At 38.2% G+C, this 17323-nt stretch overlaps 1 protein-coding gene across 8 annotated transcripts in view; it reads left to right on the forward strand.

The window, feature by feature from the left end:
* Positions 1–13327, forward strand: part of cep162 (centrosomal protein 162) — a 134043-nt gene extending 120716 nt beyond the window's left edge. For 4 of the 8 annotated variants that reach the window (XM_043686985.1, XM_043686984.1, XM_043686983.1 and 1 more), the window contains 3 exons: positions 7238–7336; positions 9313–9447; positions 12576–13326. In XM_043686985.1, coding sequence (XP_043542920.1) covers positions 7238–7336; positions 9313–9447; positions 12576–12794 — 453 coding nt within the window. In that variant the 3' untranslated portion in view covers positions 12795–13326. Of the gene's footprint in view, positions 1–7237; positions 7337–9312; positions 9448–12575 lie in introns of all 8 variants that reach the window. The other 4 variants (XM_043686988.1, XM_043686989.1, XM_043686987.1 and 1 more) reach the window with 4 other exon arrangements.
* The last annotated feature ends 3996 nt before the right edge of the window (positions 13328–17323 follow it).

Genomic DNA, 17323 nt, shown 5'->3' on the forward strand with positions numbered 1-17323 from the left:
CACATTTTTGGATCATTGGAATCTCTTTTGGGGTAGAAGTGACCGGTACAAGAAGGACATATTGCACCTAAATTGGAAGGGGACTAACACACTGGCTGGGAGATTTGCTAAAGCTTTTCTGGAGGATTTAAACTAGTAAGGTGGTGGGTTGGGACCCAGGGAGATAGTGAGGAGGAAAGAGATCAATCTGAGACTGGTACAGTTGAGAACAAAGGCAAGTCAAACAGTCAGGGCAGGCAAGGGCAAAGCAGAGAACAAGGTAGATTAAACTGCATTTATTTCAATGCAAGAGGCCTAACAGGGAAGGCAGATGAATTCCGGGCATGGTTAGGAACATGGGACTGGGATATCATAGCAATTATAGAAACATGGCTCAGGAATGTTCCAGAATACAAATGCTACACGAAGGACGGAAAGGGAGGCAAGAGAGGAGGGGGAGTGGTGTTTTTGATAAGGGATAGCATTACAGCTGTACTTTGGGAGAATATTCCCAGAAATACAATCAGGGAAGTTATTTGGGTGGAACTGAGGAATAAGAAAGGGATGATCACCTTATTGGAATTGTATTACTGATAGACCCCCTCATAGTCAGAGGGAAATTGAGAAACAAATTTGTAAGGAGATCTCAGTTATCTCTAAGAATAATAGGGTGGAAAGGGATTTTAACTTGCCAAACATAGACTGGGATTGCCATAGTGTTAAGGGTTTAGATGGAGAGCAATTTGTTAATTGTATAACAAGACAATTTTCTGATTCCTTATGTGGATGTACCTACTAGAGAAGGTGCGAAACATGACCTACTCTTGAGCAATAAGGCAGGGCAGGTGACTGAGGTGTCAGTGGGGGAGCACTTTCGGGCCAGCCACCATAATTCTATTAGTTTTAAAATAATGATGGAAAAGGATAGACCAGATCTAAAAGTTGAAGTTCTAAATTGGAGAAAGGCCAATTTTGACAGTATTAGGCAAGAACCTTCGAAAGCTGATTGGGGGCAGATGTTTGCAGGTAAAGGGACAGCTGGAAAATGGGAAGCCTTCAGAAATGAGATAACAAGAGTCCAGAGAAAGTATATTCCTGTCAGGGTGAAAGGAAGGCTGGTAGGTATAGGGAATGCTGGATGACTAAATAAATATAGGTTTTGTTTAAGAAAAAAAGGAAGCATATATCAGGATAGAACGAGTGAATTCTTAGAAGAGTATGAAGGCAGTAGGAGTAGGATAGAACGAGTGAATTCTTAGAAGAGTATGAAGGCAGTAGGAGTATACTTAAGAGGGAAATCAAGAGGGCAGAAAAGGGACATGAGATAGCTTTGGCAAATAGAGTTAAGGAGAATCCAAAGTGTTTTTACAAATACTTTCAAGACAAAAGGGTAACTAGGGAAAGAATAGGGCCCCTCAAAGATCAAAAGGACGCCCTGAAGAAGGGCTTATGCCCGAAACGTCGATTCTCCTGTTCTTTGGATGCTGCCTGACCTGCTGCGCTTTTCCAGCAACACATTTTCACCCCTCAAAGATCAGCAAGGCAGCCTTTGGGTGGAGCCGCAGGAGATGGGGGAGATGCTAAGAGTATTTTGCATCAGTATTTACTGTAGAAAAGGAGATGGAAGATATAGAATGTAGGGAAATAGATGGTGATATCTTGAAAAATGTCCACATTACAGAGGAGGAAGTGTTGGATGTCTTGAAATGCATATAAGTGGATAAATCCCCAGGACCTGATCAGGTGTACCCCAGAAGTCTGTGGGAAGCTAGGGAAGTGATTGCTGGGCCTCTTACTGAGATATTTGTATCATCAAGAGTCACAGGTGAGGTGCTGGAAGACTGGAGGTTGACAAACATGGTGCCACAATTTAAGAAAGGAGGTAAGGACAAGCCAGGGAACTATAGACCGGTGAGCCTGACCTCGGTAGTGGGCAAGTTGTTGGAGGGAATCCTGAGGGACAGGATTTATATATATTTGGAAAGGCACAGACTGATTAGGGATAGTCAGCATGGCTTTGTGCGTGGGAAATCATGTCTCACAAACTTGATTGAGTTTTTTGAAGAAGTAATAAAGAGGATTGATAAGAGCAGAGCAGTAGATGTGATCTATATGGACTTCAGTAAGGCGTTCGACAAGGTTGCCCATGGGAGACTGATTAGCAAGATTAGATCTCATGGAATACAGGGAGAACCAGCCATTTGGATATAGAACTGGCTCAAAGGTAGAAGAAGGTTGTTTTTCAGACTGGATGCCTGTGACCAGTGAAGTCCCACAAGGATCAGTGCTGGGTCCATTACTTTTCATCATTTACGTAAATGATTTGGATGTGAGCAAAGGAAGTATAGATAGTAAGTTGGCAAGTAACATCAAAATTGGAGGTGTAGTGGACAACGAAGAAGGTTATCTCAGATTACAATGGGATTATGATGAGATAGGCCAATGGGCTAAGAAGTGGCAGATGGAATTAAATTTAGATAAATGCGAGGTGCTGCATTTTGGGAAAGCAAATCTTTGCAGGACTTATACACTTAATGGTAAAGTCCTCGGAAGTGTTGCTGAACAAAGAGACCTTGATTCAAAGCTCCTTAAAAGTGGAGTCGCAGATAGATAGGATAGTGAAGAAGGCATTTGGTATGCTTTCCTTCATTGGTCAGAGTATTGAGTACAGGAGTTAGTTGGTCATGTTTGGCTGTACATTGGTTAGGCCACTGTTGGACTATTGCATGCAATTTTCTAGTCTTCCTATCGGAAAGATGTTGTGAAACTTGAAAGGATTCAGAAAAGATTTGCAAAGATGTTGCCAGGGTTGGAGGATTTGAGCTACAGGGAGAGGCTGAACAGGCTGGGGCTGTTTTTCCTGAAGAGTTGGAGGCTGAGGGAGGACCTTATAGAGGTTTATAAAATTATGAGGGGCATGGATAGGATAAATAGGCAAAGTCTTTTCCTTGGGGTGGGGGTGTCCAAAACTAGAGGGCATAGGTTTAGGGTGAGAGGCGAAAGATACAAAAGAGACCTAAGGGGCAACCTTTTCACGTAGAGGGTGGTACATGTATGGAATGAGCTGCCAGAGGAAGTGGTGGAGGCTAGTACAATTGCAGCATTTAAAAGGCATTTGAATGGGTATATGAAGGGTTTGGAGGGAAGGGGCCGGGTGCTGGCAGTTGGGACTAGATTAGGTTACGATATCTGGTCGGCCTGGGCAAGTTGGATCGAAGGGTCTGTTTCCGTGCCGTACATCTCTATGAGTCTATGACTATGATCTCGTGTCGTGTGATTTTTGACCAAGTTCTGAGGGGCAGGCTTGCACATGTGCGGTCACTGCTGGGTAGGCAGGACTTTTGAAGAATGCTCAAATGTATGAGTTTTTACAGAAGCAGACATCCAGACAGATTTTTCCTTGATTTGTTATGAAGAGTTTTGATCAGAACTTTTGGGTTGACGAAATGGGATTTGCAAGGTATGAGTGGTGGTGAGTGCCAGGATAGGAGAAGCACCCTATACTTATGCAAATGTTTAGTTTTACGGAGGTCCTGGTCAGGTGATTTCTCACAGAATTTCCCAGTTGTCACAATCTGGAACTGTAGAATATTTCATAAATCTGCTTTATGTATAAAATTTTACTTTTCTAGTTAGGCTGCTGCATATTTTAAATTGGAAGTCTGTCAGTATATTTTGACTTGTAGAGTATTTATTTCTATTGTATAATTATATGAATTTTGTAACAAAATGTTGGGGCGCTTCCAGAGTTGTTCAGACATAGTTTACAAGTGCTGAAGTTCTGAATTTGAAACAAATACTATATATGGACTTTCTCATGAACTTGTGTATCTCTGGCAAGTTTACATTGCATGTGAAATTAGGCTATTCTTCATATACAAAGCTAAGGTTTTTTTTTGTTTTTTAGTGTATTTATATAATCCTGCTATTTTCCCCTTATTCAGGAGGATGATACACTTAATGATTTTTGGTAATGCCAATCACAATGTTACATGAAGGCACACGCTGCTCTGTTGTGGGAAATCCCTACTCTGAACTGTTAATCTTTACTTTGTATATTGGTAATTCCATTTTTCAGTTTGAACTGGAGTCCATTCAAAACAGGAACCATGAATCTACATGACTGCATTATATTGTAACACAGTTGTATAATCTGGCATATATACAGGGGAAGGAAGTTCGTAAATGATAAAGGAAGAAATAAAAGTATATTTTTTATGAGAAGAGATAATGAGGTGGGAGGAAACACTTGTGGAGGAGACACATCATCATAAAGGTTTTAGGTAATGTGCTCTCAATTCAGCGCAGTTTTAAGATTTAATCTTAAATCTTCCTGGTAGATTTCTAGATTTTAGCTGGTTTTAATAAAACTAAAGAGCTATACTCTTCAGGAATCTGTTTAATAAATTATTTGAAACGCCATGTGTTGCTGGCTGGATGGCTGATGTGCAGTACAGAGTGAGACTAACAGCATGGGTTCAATTCCTGCACTAAGGTTACCGTGAAAAACTACCCTTCTTAACTTCTCTACTCTCCTGAGATCTGGTGACCCTTGGGTTACACCACCACCAGTCATCTCGCTCTCTAAATCGCTCTGTCTCTCTCTTCTCCCCACTGAGAGAGCAGCTCTGTGATCTGGTAGGATTATGGGAGACTCTTGTGTTTATATCTTGATGAAGTACCAAGTTATAAAAAGGTTACATATTTGATTCTGTTTCCATGATGAGTTCCTTCTTTATAATTGTGCAACTGGATTTTTGTCTTCAGTTCAAGAACCTAGAGTTGGACCATTTCTCAACAACACACTCCTGACTTTTTTTTTAAAAAAGACAGCTCATTCACTGTGTGTTTTGGTCTCCAGGAATTACTTACAGTTTAGAGCTGGGGCCATTGTCTTCTGTGGCAGCAACAGAGGCAGGCTTGGGCAAAGCTGGCAGGTTTGAGATCTCTCCCAGGACATTAACCCAGTTCTATTCATGGTTGTTTAGTCCTTCAGCCCTCCTTCTACTCCCTTCACCCAGATGCATGCAACTTGCAAGCCCATTCAGTCACGGTCTACGAGGTACATAAATATAAACTGTAAGCAATCGATAACTCAAAAATCTCTGAAAACAAATTGCCTCTTCTATATTCTCGAAATAACTCTCAAGCACACAAGCAATGAATTTTCAAGAAAACTTGAAACCTCTTAACTCTTTTTGCCTACGTACATGGATATTGAAATCTGTTTTGAAGAAAAATAAGCATACTTCAAGTTTGTAGAACTGTCAAGCAAACAAAGCTAACAGACCATTTCAAACCAAATAAATAACCTCCTCTCCACCAAACTACAATGCAGGACACAATGTTTTTGTCAATCTTAGATGTCAGGTTAGCATTGACAATAGTAATAGAAGTAGGCTGAATGGAGGGCCAGGCATCTCTTTTGCAGATTGTATCATTTTGATTGCTTAGCTGAACATAAGAATCATTTCCTTTTTTAAAAAAAGTCAGAATTTTTTATCTAAAAGTATAAAGGAGTTATTTGAATAGGATAGGGAGAGGAGAATTAGGAAATGTGATATATTTGGATTTTCAAAAGGCACTTGATAAGGTACTGTGCATAAGATGCCTATAGTGTTCAAGGTGGTATAATAGCATGGATAGAGATTGGCAAACTAATAGGCAGTTGGGATAAGAATGACAACTGATAATTAGTGGAGTGCCACATGAATCCATGCGGAGGCCACAATTATTTACAATATATGCTAATGACTTGGATGACTGAAGTGAATGTACTATAGTCAAGTTTGCAGATGACACGAGTGGGTGGGAAGGTGAGTAATGAGGATGACAGAGTCTACAGAAGGATATAGGCAGATAATGTAGTGGTCAAAAATTATTAGGTAGATTGAATCTAATGTGAGAAATCATAAAATTATGCACTTTAGCAGGAAGAATGTCATTTAAATGAAAGAAAATCTGAAGACAGCTGCAGACTTGTGCATCTTTGTGTATGAATCACAAAAAAGTTAGCGTGTGAGTTTAGCAGATGGTAGAGAAGACAAATGGACTGTTAGCCTTTAATGTAAATGAAGTTTTAAAATAGTGAAGTCTTGCTCAAATAATATAAGGCACTGATCAGATCACACTGTGAATAGTTTTGAACCCCATATCTAAGAAAATATATCCTGGTATTCCAGAGAAGTTTGATTCCAAATAAGGAGACTATTTTCTTGTGAGATTAGGTGGAGTAGGTTAGGCTTGTACATTGGCTTTAGAAAGAACAAAACATAGCAAGAGGACTAGGCCATTCAGCATTTCAGGCCTACCCTGCCATTCAGTAGATTTTGGCTGATTGAATAACACTTTAGTGCTTTTTACTCGAGTTACTAACGAGTCCCATTCCTAAGTAGATATGTCAGTCAATTTGTGCACAAGTTGGAACACAATATAGTCCAATATAAAATAGCTATTCGTGAGTAATTTTAATGAGATCTCCCATTCATAAGTTCATTCGTTAATCAGAACTGCCTGTAAGTCTCATTAAATAAATTTTACGTTGAAAATATCTGATCAAATAAATGTGAAGGCAGTTGAAAAATCTTTGTCTAACCTTTTCTTTTCTTGCTAAGCTCAGCTTTAATCTGTACATGCAGTAATCGACAAGTCTCTAATCACATCTCAAAATATTGCTGGCCCTAGGTCACCCTCACTGTTGTTGAAACTATAATCCCTGCCATTGTCACTTCCAGGAGAAACAGTATTTGCTCCACCCTACATGAACTCCAACTTATTGAAAGGTCCACTCACCTTATCTTATCATATACCAAGCCCCTCTTATCAATTTCCCCAGCCTTCTGACTTCAATTATTGATCTACTGTGAAAAGAAATTCACCTGAAATTGCTTGTTCTCATCTGCAAATCATTCCACAATCTTGCACCACCCTACATCTGCACATATATCTAATTTTGCATCCATACTGGTGCCCTCTATTCATTAAATTTATTCTGCCCCCTAAATTCCTCCACTTTGGTGGTACAACCTTCAGTTTCATCTCATCCCTCAGAAACCTTTTCCCTTAACTAAAAGTAGTTACTTTTGCTATAAATCTTTTTGCATATAATCACAATTTTCTTCCTGCTCTTCCTCCTCAGGTCCGACTGAGGCACCTTATCAGGCTTTAGTACATTAAAGACTTAATTAGAAAAGAAGATTTTTGAAAGACACTAAAATATACTCTTGCATTATCTAATTCCCTCACTATATAATTATAGGTTATGATGAAACATCTTCGGGAACAAATTAATGAGCTCCAGAAAGACCGGGAGGCTCTTTCTTTTACAAAGCTCCGTGAAGATGCTCTGCAGTCTCAGGTACTTATGAACTGCACAGTAACAGTCTTAGCCATTGAACTGAGTTGTGTGCTCAAGAAAATGCAGATTCAAGAATGGAAAAAACCATTTGCAGCAAAGTCAAGTGGAAAATGAGGTGCTTATAAGCTGTTCGATGTACAAAGTCTAATTAAAGTAAAAGTAAAATTCAGGGATAGTAATTGATTAATCTTCAACACAAAATGATTAACGATTTTTATGATCAATGTGCTAAAAATAGATATGTTATAGAGAATAATTTAACACATTTTCTCCACTCCTCAGCTTCTGGTTGTTTACGACTTTCTCTGTTCCCTTTTCTCTTTTCCTACTCCATCCTGAGCTGCCTACACTACTCCAGCGAAGAGCAACACAACTTAAAGAACAACCTGAATAAAATTATAAACATTTTGTATTTTTTTTTGTCAATATTACTTTCTGTTGTAACACATTTGTAGCCCTTTACATCACTCCCATTTGGCAGAATCTTTGCTTTATTTGCAATTCTGTAATTTTTTTTCTTTTCATTTGTTGCCTTTTTTACTTTTATTCTTGCTCCTTGAGAGTATAAAGTAAATTCTTATTGCATTAATTTTATTACCTCATACTGATCATCTTCTACATTTTTATCCATTATCCGATTTTTCCCTGTCTATTGTGGACAACCTCTGCCTCATGATACTGAAGTCAGATGTCAAATGTTGAATCTGAGTAGAACCATTCAGACATGTAGCTGTGGGTTTGGAGTCAGAAATACTTCTGTTGTAATTAACTTGTGGGCAGAAAGTCAGAAGCTTGATTGCCTGCCCCTCTGCCAATAGAGAATGAGAAAGAATTAGCACACGAGATTAATAAACCAGTGAAGTCATGCTGCAGGAGTTGCAGGAGTGTGGAGTCCCTCAATGTTCACAAATCAGTATGGCATGGACATGAAGACATGGAAGACAGATATAATCGTTGATAATCAACCCTGCTCTTGCTGCCAAGTGCACTAACCACAGCCACCACCACCTCCACCCACATCCCACCCCACTATACCCATTCTATGTTTCCATATCCTTCCCAGCCCCATGCACCAACACTCTCATGTCTTCGAGATTGCGTCTCATCTTGGCAGTAGTCAGCGGCTGTCTCCTTGGTACTGCTGAATGCTAGAGCTGCTGTTATCTTTGTGGGACTTCCTCGATCAGGTCCTAACCTCAGTTGAAAGCATCAGCAATCAATTAGATTGCTGAAAGGTCTGGAGGGCTTTCACCACCGAACAGGATTGCAGGATTCTCCCTGCTTCTCTCTCTCTCTCTTCCCGTTCTGTACATGGTCCAAAAATAAGAAGATCCTACCCTCAGTGGGTGTCTCTCATTCTTCTGTTTCAGGTGCTATGGCACAGTGGGTAGCACTGCTGCCTCACAGCGCCAGAGACCCGGGTTCAATTCCCACCTCAGGCAACTGTCTGTATGGAGTTTGCACATTCTCCCAGTGTCTGCGTGGGTTTCCTCCGGGTGCTCAGGTTTCCTCTCACAGTCAAAAATGTGCAGTTAGGTGAATCGGCCATCCTAAATTGCCCATAGTGTTAGGTGAAGAATTGGTCTGGGTGGATTGCTCTTCAGAGGGTCGGTGTGGACTTGTTGGGCCGAAGGGCCTTTTTCCACACTGTAAGTAACTTCAATCTAAAAAATAACATTAGCCATTTTAAGTATTTTAAAAACCATACAGCATTAACTAAATTTGAATCCTTGCTCATCAATAAAACTAAAGAATCTATTGCCTACATGATAATTAGTGATTTTCACAACACCAGATTACAGTCCAACAGGTTTCTTTGGAAGCACTAGCTTTCGGAGCATCCACATCACAGTTTTAAGATTAGGTGCATCTTTACGTTTTGATGGCCAAATCGCATATTCATGTTTCTATTACATGCATTTCTTTGTAAAAATAAATAAATTGTAACCTTTATTTACTTAAATGTCATCTCCCAGATGGCCAAGCTTTTAGAAGAATTGAGGGAAGCGAAAGAGAATCATAGCCCAGAGATGAAACACTTCTTGGCTTTGGAAAGGAAAATTCAGAAGATGGAGTTCAAGTATGCTCAGAGAGAGCAAGAATTCCAACAGGTATTATTCTTCGCCAATTCTTAAGTAATGAAAACCTTAAGAAATAAGAACAGGATTAGGCCATCTGGCCCCTCCAGCATGTTCCACCATTTAATAAGATCACGGCTAATGTAATTGTGGCCTTCCTCCATTTTCTTGCCTGTTCACCCATTAACTCAATCCTTTGTCAATCAAAAATCTATGTAACTCAGCCTTGAAGATATTTAATGATCCAGCCTCCATCTCTCTCTGAGTAGAGGATTTCAAAGATTTACAACTTTCTGTTATGAGAAGTTCCTCATTTTTAAAAAATACAACAGCCTGATTTTGAAACTGTCACCCCAAATACGAAGTTTCTCTGCAAGGGAAAACATCTTCGCCACATCCAAAAATAAATCACAGAAGAGAAATGAGAAACCGAATAGGTTAACTTTTCGGATAATAAAAAAAAGTATAATTCACCCATATACAAACAAAAATTATTTAATTAATAATTGTCTGTTGATTAGATTAAGTGTCATTAATACAAAACACATTTTGCCCTTTTATCTGAATTTCAACTTTTGTTCTGAGAATTTTGTATCCCAATGAGAAAACCCTGTATAATCATAATGGGAGTAATTTTCCCAAGATAACATACCAAAATATAATCTATATCATGTGATCATTCAACAGAAAATTTGGAAAGGATAGTTTTGAGGCATAAACAACAAAAGAAAGCATCAAAATTAATCTGATTTTAAATTAATGGGTTTGAGCTTTTCTGGATAATTTATAGAGAAAATAAAAAAAAAAGTATCCTAGGAACTTGCAGTTCTGAAAGAGATCATTCAGTCCGTTGTGCCTGTGTAGGTTTATTTGAAAGAGCAATTATACATGGTACCACAAAACATTTTATTCTCACGCTATAAAGTTCTCATCTTCCAAATACCTTGGTTAATATTCTTTTGGAATCAATTCTATTACCCTTTAAAGGTAAGAGCATTCCAGATTGTAATGCTTTTCAAAATGAAGACATTTATAGATCTGTTGTTAATGCTTTTAAATCTATGACAATTGTTACTGAGTAATAGGTTTTTCTCTATCCATTCTTATCAGAATTGTTGTTCAGTTTGAAAAAATGTTTTTAGGTCACGTTAATTTCTGAGTTCTGAGATCAGTCCTAACTTTTCCAAACACTCCTAAGTTGAAGTCCTCCATCATAACAGTGTGGTTGACCTTCCTTTCTAAAATCTTTTACATCTTTCAGTAGTGCGTTTTTTTTTGTCGTTAAAAGATTGCTATTCTTTTTGTCAATGGAACTTCAGTTACCCAGAATAATGGGGAAAATTACACTGAAGAAGATAGAAAGTAACAGATAACTGAGAGGAAATAAATTGCTTCTCAGAACTGCCACCTCACTCTCTCCAAACCCTCAGTCTGTGCTCTTTAGCAGCACAATGACGAGGTGAGTCAGCACTCCAGCAGCTAGTCAGTTATGATTGCAGGTTTACACATGCCTGACAACAAAAACATTTCCCTGATATCAAACACATCCCCTCAGCAGACTTCATAAATAACTAATTGTCGATAAAATGCTTGAGGATGTGAAAGGCACCATATAACTGTAATAGATGGGCAAGAGGCTGGAAGAACACAGCAAGCCAAGCAGCATTAGGAGGTGCAGAAGTCGATATTTCAGGTGTAACCCTTCTTCAGGACTCTGGGTGGGTGTGGGGGGAGCTGCAGATAAAGGGGAGATAGGGGCTTGTGGTGAAGTGGGGATAGGTGAAGGCAGCTAGATAGATGGGAGGAATGAATCCGGTAGGTGGCAGGGAGCAGCTCCTCCCACACCCTTCCCCAGCCCTAAAGAAGGGTTATACCCAAAACATTGACTTCTCCATCACCTGATACTGCCTGGTTCTCTCTGTTCTTCAAGCCTCATGCCTGTCTATTTTGGATTCCAGCATCTGCATTTTTTTGTCTCTAACCATATAACTGTAGGCTTTTTCTTGGAGCCAGTGCATTCTCTCCTCCAGAATCAATGGAAATATATGCTAATTTAAATGTGATTCTGTCCAGTGAATAATGAACATAGGGTATGTTATGATTTTAAAGTCATCCACTTTACCTGCTTAAAGTCATAATTAGTGTTGGAAATGTTTTTGATCAACTGTCTCAAGTCTGTGTTGCATCTGCATTAGATGAAGATTTAGATGGCTGCATTGGCAACTATTCAGCAAGCTGGCTGAGTTATGGCTGGTCTGAATAACAAAGTATCAGTCTTCATTCTTCTGCCAGCACTCTTCAAGCCTGTAACCATTACCAGCTAGGAGAACAAGGACATGAAGCAATTCCACCCACACATTCCCCTAAGTCACATATTATGCTCACTTGTAAATCACTGTTCTTTCACTGTTGCTCAGAAAACAGGAATTCCCATCCTAACAGCAGAGCATAGCTAAATAACATAGCCTTCAGAAGTAAAGGAGCTCACTGCCACAATCTAAAGCATAACTAGGGATGGTCAATGAATACTGACTTTCCCCGTATCCCACAAACTAAAAGAGAACAAACAGGATATGCTAGTATTGAGAAAGTCAAGCTTCTGTCATGCATTTAGAACAAGAGTAGGTCATTAAGTCCATCATCGAGAATAACTTATCTTTTTTTTTTGCTGGACTTGTGTATGTGTACGAATCCCCTCACTTTTGTCCACATCTCTGTACTTCTTGCAAAAGACAGTATAATTAATTCAGGAATACACTGTCAAAAATAACGGTATGTCTATCATTAAATAACAATCGGGTAGTCCCAGGAGGTTCTTCTTGATATTTGGGACTGCTGCTGAATTGTAAAAGAGCATTTTTAGTTTCTAAGTTCATCATTATGTATAGAATTATGCATATTGCATTTCATAATATATGATTTCATTGAAGTAAAATTCACAGATGTCAAGATAGAACAATCCTTTGTGCACCAAGCTAATACAGAAAAGTAAGCACGTAGTTGATAATCGTTATAGTCCTGCTTGCCTTCTAGGTAATACTGCTTTCTGTTGGATTTCATTTTCTGCTGAATAGCATTTTAAGTTGCCTTCTTCATTCAATTTTTATTGTAAATAGTTATCAGGTTTCACTTAATCTTTTTCTTCCTTAATTTGCTAATAGTTAATTCAACAAGCAAGGCATAGTGCTGATGCAGAACAAATTCAAGAGGTTGAGAAGTGGAAGAAGTTAGCACAGTTTAAAAATCATGAACTGGAAAATTTCAGAACAGAGCTGGACTCTATATTGGATGTTCTTCGTGAACTGCAGAGACAAGGGGTTGTTATTCCAGCTCCTAGTTCCACGAGACAAACTATCTCAACGTTTACTAGGCAATTGTAATTCTATAAAATTAATATGTTATGGAATTGCACTCATGTTATGGAATTTGTATTCATACATGCAGCCTGTGAAGCTGTGCCATGGTGTTGTTTGATCATAAAAGGTCTGTTCTTTGTGCACAAATGGTAAGTTGTTTGGGAGAAACATGTTTGCCAAGGCTTGCTCCTGATTTTGTTTGATTAGACTTGGTTTAAAAACTGCTGATTAATTCAAATTTTTACGTGAATCTTATTCAGGTACTTTTAATTTTGTTTTTTCATTCCACCAGAATGTTACAGATATATTGTTTTTATCAATGCATCATAAATATCAATCTTACAGTTTCTGTAAAATCATTTTATTTAATTCTAATTAAAAGTGAATTAAATTCTCATGAACAGAATAGAAAGCACAGAAGAACATCATTCTGCTCATTTTGTCTGTGCCAGCTTTCAGCTTTGTTCTACACCTGCACCTTATCCCATAGGCTTATGCAGTTCATTTATCACCAAATAGAGCTGTCATTATTCAGTTACCTGGAAGTCGGTGTGCAAGTACACCTTGTACAATATGAGTCTTGTTTATTTTAAAAAGATTATCGTAATTGCAAAATTATCAGGATTTTCAGACTAATGTTAGTTATTCATGTGCTGTTATTCCACAGTTTAATTTCAGAGGCAATACACATACAAATATATGATACACAACAGTGATGAATTTAAAGCAGCAATGTTTCAGGGCTGTTCTGAAATGTTAACTCTGCACAGATGCTGCCAGATCTAAAGAACAAATGGCAGTAAGGCACAGGAGCAGGCCCTTTGGCCCACCAAAATATTACCAACACATGATGCTTTTCTAAATTAAAAACCTCTTGCCTCTATGCTGTCTGTATTTCACTATTTCCTACCTCCTCTTATATCTGTCAAGATGTCTCTTAAACATTGCTATTGAATCAGTCTTCATCACATCTTCTGGCAGCACATTGCAGGCACTTACCACCCTCTATGTAAAAAAAACCTTGCCTCTCACATTTCCTTTAACCTTATTCCTCTTTTACCTTAAATCTATGTGCTCCAGCAATTGACATTTCCATCCTAGAAAGACTCTGACTATCCATTCTATCACACCTCTTGTAATTTTATAAACTTCTATCAGGCTTCCCCTCATCCTAATACCTTCCAAACCAGGCAACATCCTGATAAACCTCTTCTGTACCTCTCCAAATCCTCCACGTCCTTCTGGTAGTGCGGCGAACTGACAATATTTCAAATGTAGCCAAACAACATATTTAAACAGCTGCAACATGACTTGCAAGTTGTTATACTCTGTGCCCTGATAGATAGAGACCAGCATGCCATATGTCTTCTTTACCATCTTATCCACCTTTGTTGTTTTTTTCAGGGATCCCTCTGTATGTTGATCCAATAAGATTTCTGCCATTTACTATAAGCTTCTCTAATGCATTAGATCTTCCAAAATGCATATCCTCACATTTTGTCAAATTAAACTCAATCTGCCATTTTCATGCCCAAGTCTTAAACCTATCTAAATCTTGCTGTATCAACCTCTGGCAATTCTCCTCACTATCTGCATCAAACCACCTACACTTTCCTCCATGTCATTTATATATATTACAAACAAGAGGGGTCCCAGTACCAATCCCTGTGGAACATCACTGAAAACCAGCCTTCCACCACACTGTCTTCTATAACAAAGCCAGTTGTGTAACCGTCTTACCAACTCATTACAGATCTCATGTATCAGCCTGACATGAAGGACCTTGTCAAAATGCTTCCTAAACTCCATGTAGACAACATTCAATAATAATCTTTGTCACTAAGATCTATCAGTTCATGAAATAATAGTGTCATTTGTCAGGGCTCAGGTGCATGAAGCACCATTAGATTAAAATACCAACCATGCAGATGTATTCCATAGGGCTTTTCTGGGATTTCTATGGGTCTTTCGCCAAACTTATGACAAAAAAGCAAAAGTCAGTGGGTGTATTCTGAAACATGTATTATACTCATGCAAAATACTTCCATCAGCTACAGTTTGCCGTCTTTCATGTTACTTTAAATACCTTACTGGCAGGTGTGTCCACGCATTTTACTTATATTGTTAGTCTACCCGGTGTTTCACAGAAGAGAAGAAAATGCTGAAGCTATGCTAAGCCATGGCACAGGAATTTTTTTTGGTCATAACATGAAGTTACTGTTAACCTCTAGCATGTGTAATTCACATTCTAAAAAGTGCAACGTATGTCCAGTATCAATCTTATTCAGAAAATAGTAAACCTTTCTATGCATTCACATGAAAGGAGCATAGATCTTTGCATCTGTTGACTTTTCACAGGAATAGTGTTCTTTCACAAAGTACATAAAGAAGAAACCATGTGTTACCCCACTAACTCTTGCTGAAACAACACAGCCATCTAAAATCACTAAAATATCATAGAGTGAACAAACTTCTTCAGTCACAAAAAATACTGTTGTTCATTTCTGAACTATAGATGAACAAATTTGCCGTAATGGCAAAAATAAAATGACAATTAATAGATGGTAATAAATTTTCTGTGTGGAACAGAAAATTTTACAATAAACAGAATTGCAACTGATAAAATAACATGCAAAAGTGATGTTCATGATTTTTAGAGAGTTTGGGTGGCACATTTTAAAAATTTCACCATTCTTGCACCCATCAATTTCCACCTTGTCAAACCATGTCTAAGTAGGTTTTGCTCTTTTGTTCCACTACATTGTGTGAAACAATATCATTTTAGTTGTATTCATGTAACACTAAAATATGAACCAGTTTGAAGCATTACTGCCTTTGTACTTTTGAACTTGCACAATTAGGATTGCAATATTTGTGAATGATGACAAATTAGTAGGTTGAAGTAAGAGACATAAAGTGAGAAATCCAATTTAGAGGCTGTCAAGATAAATAATTATTTAACTTGACATCATCTAATTACTTGAATTGTGTTACCCTCTTGTATTTTTGCTCTCCTACCTATGTTTTATATGTATCATAACACTGATCTCAGGGATCACTGAAGCCAACCGAATGCAGATAGAATCAAGACTAACCACTGGACCTTGAACAAAATCACTTAACACAGCAATGTCAGATTCAGTCTCTCCACAGGATGAAATGCTAACATATATTCAATGAGGTGATGTAGATCTAGGTGTGTGATTGAAAATCAAAATTCTGGTTGATTCAGATATCAAACACAAGAAAAGGCATACAATACTTTAACCGGAGTAATGCCCATGTTTAATCAGGATCAAGGTTTTTTTTTTCTTTTATTGTGTGTGTGTGTGTAAGTACAGTGACTCATTGAAAACACCATTGTGCAAACTATTCAATATTTCCACCACCAGAAAAAACACCCATGTCACCAGGGAATCGGTAACGAGCAAGGCCTGATAGGGGCAACGCTTGAATCGAGGTTTTAGTTTTGGTTGACTAGTCATACATCACCGCAGGGATTGACCACTTAAAATTGGAGAAACTCTCCAATGAATGTTCCTGCAGTGATGATTTAAAATAATGCAGCGCAGAAATGGTAAATATTATGTTTTTCTTAATTTTATTTCCTCTTGTTTGCAATTTGCTTATGATCACGAGTATTATCAAATAGCAAATTGAAATTCATCTAGTTCACCTTCTATCATCCTTCTACCCATGCGACTGTTCAGGTTAGTAGTGGCAATCATCTTATAATTTTGGATTTATTCATATCAAAACTTTAAAAAGTTCCATCAATGGCGTTATCTGATAACCTCGGTTGTCAGGAAGAGCCTCCAACTTAAAGAAGACATGCTATTGTTAATGATATTTCTGAATTTTCACCCATTGCCTTTCCTGTCTTCTGAAATGCACAAAACAAACTCTACATGTTTGCTATTTACACCATCCCAGAGTCCGAATACAGCATTCACGTTGCCGTTCTTTACGGGTGTGACTGGACAGTGTCTGCTGATGACCATTCAATCACGGATGAAATATCACAATTTAATTCCCTTATGCACCATTTGGTTGCAATCATCGGCAGAAACTTGGCAGTTGGCTATAATCTTTCACATCTTGATGGATCTGCAATGAATTGTTTGATTTGCTTTGAATTGTTATCCAGAATCCAAAAAAAAATAGCTGCCAACTGCAAATGGGAAGTTCAGTATACCACCTAATTTCCATATGACAGGACAGTTTAAAAAGAATTGGTGCAGACGTGGGACATATAGCCACTTAAACCTTCTATTAAATAATATTCTTGTTCATTTTTGACCTTAACTCTACTTTCCAACCTATGTTCCTTGATTCTCTAGAGTCCAAAAATCTACCTCAGCCTTGAAAATGACTCAACATCCACAGTCCTCTGAGAACAAAATTTCAAAAAGTCACAATTGTCTGAAGAAATTTCTACTCGTCTCTGCCTTAAATTGCAGACTCATTATGCTGAGATTATGGCACTGACTTCTAGCTTCTGCAGCCAAGAAAATAGCATCTCAGTGTCTAACACTTCAACTATCTTATCTTTT

Source organism: Chiloscyllium plagiosum, chromosome 3, assembly GCF_004010195.1.
Source record: "Chiloscyllium plagiosum isolate BGI_BamShark_2017 chromosome 3, ASM401019v2, whole genome shotgun sequence".
Lineage (NCBI taxonomy): Eukaryota > Metazoa > Chordata > Chondrichthyes > Orectolobiformes > Hemiscylliidae > Chiloscyllium > Chiloscyllium plagiosum.